This window comes from Tupaia chinensis, unplaced genomic scaffold (genome assembly GCF_000334495.1).
Source record: "Tupaia chinensis unplaced genomic scaffold, TupChi_1.0 Scaffold000063_1, whole genome shotgun sequence".
Lineage (NCBI taxonomy): Eukaryota > Metazoa > Chordata > Mammalia > Scandentia > Tupaiidae > Tupaia > Tupaia belangeri.
The window spans coordinates 621,835-630,779 of record NW_006159521.1 but is presented as its reverse complement, the minus strand read 5'-3'; the positions used below and the strand labels follow the sequence as shown (position 1 = coordinate 630,779).

Below are 8,945 nucleotides of genomic sequence, written 5' to 3'. Positions count from 1 at the left end.
GGTGATTTCTCGCTTTCTGTCTCTCTGTCTCTCTCTGTCTGTCTGGCGAGCGCACGCGCCCTATAGCGAAAATCTCTCAAAAAAAAAAAAAAAGAATTTGGATTAGGGGGAACTAGCAATTAGCGTAATGGCTATGTTGCTGGACTCCCATGTAGTCGACCGCGGTTCACGTCCCGGTGGCTTAAAACTCACGCCGGCGTGTGTGCATGTGTGCCCAAGATCCCAAGAGGAGAATGGAGGGGAAGGGATTGTGGCGTGACCATCCCCCCTGGGGGGTAATTTCTCGCTTTCTGTCTGTCTCTGTCTGGCAAGCGCATGTGCCCGATAGCGAAAACCTCTCCAAAAAAAAAAAAAGAATCTGGATTAGGCAGGCATTAAGCTGAATCCTGGCTCTGCCACTCACTGGCTGTGTGACCTTGGACAAGTTCCTTACCTTCTCTGGGTCTTGCTTTCTTCCTCTGCACAATAGGAGTGACTACTAATTACGTCTACACTTCAGTTTTTATAGGGATTAAATTGTTTTCATTTGCCAGAGAGCATGTGCACTGACTGGAGAGAGAGACAGAGAGAGGCGGGGGTATGAGAAAGCACCCTGCAGGGGGTGGCCACACCGCAATCCCTTCTCCTCTGCTCTCGGGATTTTGGGCACACATGTGCACGCGCATGGCGTGTTTTTAAAGCCCCCAGGTCCAGGACTCAAATAGCAAAGTCGGCCAGGTAGGATCTGGCTGCCCTAACTGCAGTGGCTCCAGTTGGCCCAGAATGAAAGTTAATGTATCTGGCAGTGGCTCAGAAAATGGCAGGGCAGGAAATGACAAAGGGGAAAAGGACGCATTGGAGAAAGGGAGAGGAGATGGGCTGGGAAACTCACTAAGTCACTCTACTCCTGGTCGGGAACTTTCCACTCAGAGCAGCTACAAAGCCTTCAAGATACACGCCCCCAGCATGCTCTGGGTGGGGCCTGTGGGCCCTGCCCTGTCCCCACTCCCGCACTGCGTGTCACCTGGCTCTTGTGGATGGATAGCGCCCAGGCCAGCTGGAGGGGGAGCTGCTGGCGGCTGAGGAGCTGGCCCCCCATGGCCTGCACTGTCCAGCGGTCAGCACGGATGACCTCAGTGACCCCACACAGGAAGCGCACCTGGGGCAGCCCTGCGGAGGCATGGAGAAGCCCAACCGTTCAGCCCGGCATCAGGGCCCACGGAGGAGCAGCCCCATCCCGGCCCTTCCTTTCCACATTACCCCAGGGCCCGCATCAGCCCTGAGCACCTACCTCTGCCCTCCGCCTGGAAGCCGACCACCACCCCTCGGGCGCCATTCACCAGGCCTCGGGACACCGTCACCAGCATGACCTGCGAGGGAACAGCGGGCGGTGCGATGGCGAGCGGCCCACGCCTGCGCCCCCGGCCTCCTGTGCAGCTAGCACTCCTTTCCAAGGGCGAGCACAGCGGGCTGTCGTGTGCACCCCTGAGCTCTGCTACCCACTGTGACCCTTGGGGCAAGCTGTCTTTTTCTGTAATGTCAAAGGGAATTACATTTGCTCAGTTTGCCCAGAAAGACGTGGTGACTTATGTTACGGGGCTTTGAAAGTGATCCAACGGTCCCTTTCTCTGTCTCTCTGGTCAAAATCCACGATAATAATAATAACAAATAAAGTTTGGGGCCAGCAGGTGGCGTGGTGGTTAAGGGCGCTAGACTCCCACATGGTCAACTGTGGTTTGAGTCCCTAGCCTGGCATCTTGTTTCCTCACTTTCATTATCTCTCTCACTCTGTCCCTCCCTGGTCAAATTAAAATAAATAAAGTTTAATTCTTTTTTTTTTTTTGGAGAGGTTTTTACTATAGGACGCGCCCTAAAGTAAAAATCTCTTAAAAAAAAAGAAGTTATCCTAGGGTTGCTCCCCAAGCACAATAGTTAAGGTAACAGGATCCCACGGGGCCAACCACAGTTCAAGTCCTGGCCTCAGCAGCTTAAAAACCATACTGGAGGGACCAGCAGTTAGCGTAATGGCTATGTCGCTGAACTCCTATGTAGTCGACCATGCTTCAAGTCCTGGACCGGGTGACTTAAACTCATGCCGGGCATGTGTGCTTGCAAGCCTACGATCCCAAGAGGAGAGAGAATGGAGAAGAAGGGATTGCAGCAAGGCCATCCCCCCAGGAGGTGATTTCTCACTTTCTCTCTCTTTCTCTATCTGTCTTTCTGGTGAGCGCAAGTGCCCTATAGCAAAACAAAAACAAAAACAAAAAATATGCTGGGGCGGCTAGCAGGTGGCGTGGTGGTTAAGGGTGCTGGACTCCCACATGGCAGACCACAGTTCGAGTCCCAGACCTGGTGGCTTGCTGTCTCAATTTCTCTCTCTCTATCTCTCACTCTCGCTCTGTCCCTCTCTGGTCAAATTAATATGAAATAAATTAATAAATAAATAAAGTTAAAATGAAATTAAAAAAAAAAAAACATGCTGGGCATGTGTGTGCATCCAAAACCCTGAGAAGGAGGAGTGGAGAAAAAGGATTGTGGTATGACCATGCCCCACTCAGGGATGCTTTCTCTGGCAGAACAAGTGTCTTCTAGCAGCAAAAGTAAAATATTAAAAAAAAAAAAAATGGGGCCAGCTAGTGGCATAGAGGTTAAGGCAGCTGGATCCTGTGTGACCAACCTGGGACAGCCCTGCAGAGGCATGGAGGAACCCAAACTTCCAGTCTAGCATCAGGGCTCCGAGGAGGAGCAGGGGCCCCCATCTCTGCCTTTTTTTCCACATTAGCCCAGTGCCTGCTGCAGCCCTGAGCACCTACCTCTGCCCTCCACCTGGAAGCCGACCACCACCCCTCGGGCACCAGTCACCTGGCCCCAAGACCTGGTGAACTGGGCCAGCAGGTGACATGGAGGTTAAGGCAGCTGGATCCCACATGGCCACAGTTCAAGTCCCAGACTTGGCAGCATGAAAATTCATGCTGGCCTGCTTTCCCAAGATCCCAAGAGGAGAATGAAGGGGAAGGGACACAGCGTAGCCATTTTCCCGAGCAGCGATTTCTCCCTCCCTCTCTCTCTGGCAAGTGCACATGCCCTAGGCAAAACCTAAACTAAACTAAAATAAAAATAAATAAACATTTTTAAAAAAGAAAGAATTGAGAACCAGCAGTTAGCATAATGACTATGCTGCTGGACTCCCATGTAGTCAACCGCGGTTCATGTCCCGGACCCAGTGGCTTAAAACCCACGCCAGGCGCGTGTGCGTGCGTGCCCAACATCCCGAGAGGAGAATGGAGGAGAAGGGATTGCGGTGTGACCCTACCCCCTGGGGAGGGTCTCTATGTCTCTCTCTGTCTGGCGAGCGCATGCGCCCTATAGCGAAAACCTCTCCAAAAAAAAGAAAGAATGAATGGTGGTACTCAGTAAAACACTATGCTCTGTAAGGCCATCCCACATGGGAAGGTTCCCAGTTCAAGTCTAGAGACCTCCCTGAGAACGTTGGGCACATACCCACGACCTAGAGCTGGTTGAAGGCTGAGGGTGGGTGGTGACATTGGGACTCTAGCAGGGCATGCTCTCTCTTGCTCATGGAGGAAACAAACAAGTAAACTTGAAGAAAAAGAAAAAAGAAAATTCCCCGATCTGTTGTGGGGGATGCTTGTGGACCACAAATCTTGAGGGATGGAGGGATGTCCTAGGGCCTGCCCCCGCCCAGCCCTTCCACGCCCGCACTTTCTCCTTGGGTGCTCTTTGGACCATGCCCAACTTCAGGAGCAATCTGGACTCACATCTATACCAAAGATAGCTGTGTAGGTAGGTATTTCACTCCCATTTAAAAAAAAATTCTTTTTAGGTTTTTGCCATATGGCAAGTGCACTTGCCAGGAGGGAGAGAGGGAGAGGGGGGGAGAGGGAGAGAAAGAGGGAAAATGAGAAATCATCCCCCTGGCTGAGTAACCACATCACAGTCCCTTCCCCTTCACCCCATTCTCTTTTAGGAATTTTGGGCCTGCATACATGTGCTTGGCATATTTTCCAAGCTGCTGGGTCTGGGACTTGAACTGCAGGTAACCATGTAGGACTCTAGTGCCTTAACTACCACACCACCTGCTGGGCCCTCATTCCCAGTTTAGAGATGAGGGAACTGAGCTTCAGCGAGGGAAAGGGACTCGCCCAAAGCAACACTGCCTGCAGGAGCTCCGGGTATAGGAGGAGGCAGGGAGAAGGGAGGTCAGGAAGGTGGAGTCAGGAGGGAGGTTTTGGTGTGGCCACAGCCGGGTCCACGGGCTGCAGAGTGGCCTGGGCAGGGGGAAGGACCAGGGAGGCACATGTTGGACAGCCCACACTCCCAGGTCTATCCAGCTCCCACTCACCTGGGCCCCCTTCTTGAGCTGGAGGAGCCGGCTAACAGGACACTGGGCATCAAGGGTACGGGCCAGCTCGGGGTCGCTGTCCATCGCCTCAAAGGTGTGGATCTCACCTGGAAGAAGAGAGATGGGCAAACGGATTGCAAATCACTCGCTTGGGGCTCGGTCTCCAAAAACACCCATTAGACCAGGGCACAGCAGGATGAAGGAGGGGCAGCCTAGGCCTCGCGGGGGCTTTGGAACCAGCTCGCCACACCCTCAGTGTCAGTGAGACCTGCAAAGGGGAGGGCCTCTGTAGCCACAGAGGTTGGGGACCTAGACAAGCAAGTGACCCATGGGCTGGGCCACGTGGGCGCCACACCTGCCTGATGGCCCCTCCTCATTAGCCTTGCTCAGTTCTGGCAGCCCTGCATACCTGGCAGCTCCTGCAGCCGCCTCTCGTTGGTCATGGCCACATCATCCTGGTGGGTGCAGAGCTTTGTGGCCACAATGCCATCTCGCCCCACCCTGTGGGCAGCTGTGGCCTGGAGCTGGCGGGTCACCTCATCTGAGCACCTGGCCAGGAAGATGGGGAACATGGGTGGGCAGCCCGGGAAACAGGCTGTGGGTCAGGTCTTAGGAAGGCACGGGGCACCAGAGCAGGCTGGTGGGCCCCAGGCTGGCCAACTGACCCTCCCCACTTCCATCCCACATGTGGGAGATGAGCGTAGAATCAGGGGTGCTGGGCTGTGGCCAGGGGTGGGCGCCCTTACCTGGGTTTCCACCCTCCTTGCCACCGTGTTATGGAGTTGGTTATGAAGAGGGAGCACAGGCTGAGATTCACAGACCTGGACCACTCTGTAATCCTGGGTCCCCTGTACTCAGAACAGCCTCCCGGGTACAATCTTACAGCCACTTTGTCTGCTGCCTTGCTGAAAAATCTAGCCTGTTTCTGTTTCCCAGTCTCAAGCCTTCCTCCCCAGGGAAGCCTGGGGGCAGCCCCTGCTCACGTGGGAAGAGGAACACAGCCTGGAACCTTCTCTATCCCTCCACCTTGTGTCCTCCCACTCACGCCGGTCTGTGTCCGAGCCGAGGATCCCCACAGCACTCCCCACCCTCATCCCCTCCTGGCCTGACTCGTCTTCCCAGGCCCAGCTCTGGCCCTCGTCTTCCTCCCTCCTGGCCTCCTTTCCACTCCCACATCGGCACAGCCTTGGTGGCATTTTGACCTTTCATCCTAGCGAGGGAGAGAGCAGGTCTGTAACCACCCCTCTTCAGCCAAGAGGCCCCCCCAGGCTCTAGTGGAAGGAATGTGGGTTTCAGAGTCAGACCCGGGTTCCCACCCAGCTCGGACCAGTCGCTCCACCTCTTCAACTCCCCGGTTTCTGCATCTGTGAAGCCGGGGTACTAACATCGCTGAATTCCTCCTGTGTGTCCATCTGTCTTTCCTTCCTTGCCCCTCTGTCAGTCCTTGTGCTGGGTGACAGGGACCCTGCCCTGAGGGAGCCTGGGTCCCAGTGCTCAGAGTGACCATCGTTGCTGGGGTCATGGAGCTCTTGACCACAGTCTGTCTGAGCTGCCCAGTGTCCAGGCTCTGCTGGGACCCCCAACTCCATCCCCTTCTCCATCCAGTGGGCCCACCTGCCCAGCCTCACGGCCTGCAGCAGAGAGATGAAGGTGGGGTCCGCCTGCCTCCACACCTCGGTCAGCTCCAGGGTCACCGGCACACACTTTCTCCAGCTCTTGGCCTGGTGGGCAGTGCGGGGTGAGTCAGGGAGCGGAGCGTACCCCCGTGGTGGGCAGGGCCAGGTGTGAGTGGTACCTGGAAGCAGAACCGTGGTGGCTGGGAGCCCTTGGTCACAGGCGGCAGCTGCAGGAAGTCCCCACAGATGATGAGCTGGATCCCACCGAACGGCTTGTTCTGCTGCCGGACAGCTCTGGAGGAGAGTGCTGGTTCAGGGACCAGGTGGACAGGTACACACGGGAGGCCCCGGGAATCTGGCTCTCACAGCCTTCCCCACACAAGCTGACCTGGCCACAGCCTCCAGCTTGTCAAACAGCTCTGCCTCCACCATGGAGATCTCGTCGATGACCAGCCGCTGGCAGTTCAGCCAGCCCTGCCGCACACCAGGCCGCTGGGCCAAGGCCACGCACTGGTCCAGGGGAGCCCGGCCTGAGCCGATACCTGGAAGTAACATGACTCAGCCTGGGCCGAGGCTGCAGCCCCTCCTCAACCCTGACCTCCCTGCTTCCCTCTTGCAGCCTGGCTCGCTCCTAGCTCAAGCTCCAGGGCCCCCACTTACCTGCAAAGGCATGCAGGGTGGTGCCCCCAATGTGGCAGGCTGCCACCCCAGTGCTGGCCGTGGCCACGGTGCCTGTTGGGGGCAATGAGCCCAGGATACGCTTCAGCAGATATGACTTCCCTGTCCCTGAGCAGGAGGCAGAGTCAGGGCCACCTGCTCCCACATCCCACCCCACCACTGCCCTTTCTCCGCTGTCCCTCTGCCCCTGACTACCTGCACTCCCAGTGAAGAAAATGCTCTGGCCTTTCAGGACGGCCTTTAGCACGGCAGCCTGTTCCTCGGAGAGCTGTGGCTTGGTTGGGGGCAAGCTTAGCTTCTTCACAGCCAGGGGCCATTTTGGGGGCTCCTGGGGGGACAGAGCTGTCTCAGGGCCTCCTCTCATGCCCCAGGCCTTGCTCCCGCCTATCTGGGCCTGTGTGCTGTCTTAGGCCTGCTAGCCCTTTGCTTCTGGGGGCTTTACTCCTTAGAGCCCTTGGGTAGCCCTCGTTCACCTGGAGATCTATTTTATTTTATTTTATTTTTTAGAGATTTTTGCTATAGGGTGTGTGTATTCGCCAGAGATACAGAAAGCGAGAAATCCTCCCTGGGAGAATGGCCATGCCGCAACCCCTTCTCCATCCTTCTCATTTTGGGTTGGGCACACACACACATTCATGCCCGATATCAGTTTCAAGCCTCCAGATCTGGGACTCACATGGCGCTTGACTGCGTGGGAGTCCCTTGATGTAACCATTAAGCCATCTGCTGATCCTGAGATTTTTTTTTTTTTTTTTAAAGACAGGGTCTTGGGACCAGCAGTTAGTGTAATGGCTATGTCGCTGGACTTCCATGTAGTTGACTGCGGTTCGCGTGCCAGAACTGGTGGGTTAAAACTCACACCGGGCGCGTGTGCGTGCTTGCCCAAGATCCTGAGAGGAGAATGGAGGAGAAGGGATTGCAGTGTGGCCATCCCCCCTGGGGGGTGATTTCTTGCTTTCTATCTCTCTGTCTCTGTCTGTCTGGCGAATGTACGCACCCTATGGCAAAAACCTCTCCAAAAAGACAGGGTCTTAACTGTGTTGAAATCCTCTTGCTTCAGCCTTCTACCTGGGACTACGGCGAGTGGCCTGGCTCTTTTCATTTTTCCTGACCGTCTCTCTGTGCTGCCCAGGTCAGCCAACCGCCAGCTTGCCATCCTCCTGCCTCAGCCTCCCCAGTGGCCAGGGTTATAGGGGCTCACCATTGCACCCAGCCTTCAGGTTGGAGTGAGAATCAAACCTGAGCCCTCCTGAAATCCAGGTCAGGGAAGCGCAGCGTATTAGCAAAGTGTACTGCAGCAGCTGGGCTTCACCTGGAGATCCCACTATCTACTACTGGAGTCCAGGTCTCGCTCCTTGTGCCTAAGACCCCAGTGTGTGGGCCTGGATCCTCCCTCAGATCCTTCCCCTGGGTTCTCCAACCCTTCTGGTCTGGTCTTGTCACCCAACTGTCGTTCTCCCTTCTCTTCTCAGAACAAGCCTGTCTCCTCACACTGCAATGCCCAAGCAAAACCCAACTAGGCAGGGCCCCTCCCCCCACCTCTACTTACTCGACAGCTTAGCCTCAAAGCTCTGTGGTTGGGATCTACATGGTCAAACCCACCAGACGCTGGACCCCGATGGGCTGGGACTGCTGGCCGCCCTGGCACTGCTGACCACTCCAGTCTCTCCAAAAAGCTTCTCTTCTCCAGGCCTACTACACTCTCCTACTTTTCCTTGTGAAATCTCCTTTCCAGGCCTCCTTTCTTGCTTTCTCTTGCAGTGTGGCCTGGGCCTCGGTTTCCAGGTCTTGCTTACCCAGGCTCAGGGGACTACACTCGAGGCGTAGACACGATTCCCAAACTCGTGTCATACTCAGATTCAGATGAGCATCTCTTGCGAGATAACCACAGCTCCTTCAACTATCTCCACTCTCTTCCCGGGAACCGTGGACCTCCTTGGTCTCTCCCATCTTAAAGAGTGGCACACCCACTCCCAAAGGCGTCCTCCCTTTCCCGTCCTTACGGTGCTGGGTTCGGCTCTTGTTTGGGGCTCCGCGGGCCGCTTTACAAGCTTGGTGTCCGAAATCCGGGTGGCTGCCGCACGTCGCAGTTCCTCAGGTTGCACCGGGCTGATGGTGACAAAGTCGCGGGGCCGCGGGCCCAGCAGCTGCGCGCGGGCGGAGGCCGGCCCGGGACCGGGGGCAGCAGCCAGCTTGAAGCGCAGCATGCGCAGGAAGCGGCGCAGGCGTTCAGGGGGGCAGTCGGAGAGCAGCAGCTGCACGGAGCCGGAGCGGGAGCGGGGGCCGGGGGCGCCGGCGGGGGGGAGGCG

General features: G+C 56.3%; 1 protein-coding gene across 1 annotated transcript in view; it reads right to left on the bottom strand.

The window, feature by feature from the left end:
• Nucleotides 1-8,945, bottom strand: part of PIF1 (PIF1 5'-to-3' DNA helicase) — a 20,412-nt gene that overhangs the window by 7,639 nt on the left and 3,828 nt on the right. Inside the window, exons 3-11 of the mRNA XM_014593131.2 lie at nt 6,832-6,964; nt 6,619-6,744; nt 6,347-6,500; nt 6,138-6,252; nt 5,957-6,063; nt 4,752-4,891; nt 4,343-4,449; nt 1,271-1,349; nt 1,004-1,149 (exon numbers count right to left, since the gene is read on the bottom strand). Coding sequence (XP_014448617.1) covers nt 1,004-1,149; nt 1,271-1,349; nt 4,343-4,449; nt 4,752-4,891; nt 5,957-6,063; nt 6,138-6,252; nt 6,347-6,500; nt 6,619-6,744; nt 6,832-6,964 — 1,107 coding nt within the window. The remainder of the gene's footprint in view (nt 1-1,003; nt 1,150-1,270; nt 1,350-4,342; nt 4,450-4,751; nt 4,892-5,956; nt 6,064-6,137; nt 6,253-6,346; nt 6,501-6,618; nt 6,745-6,831; nt 6,965-8,945) is intronic.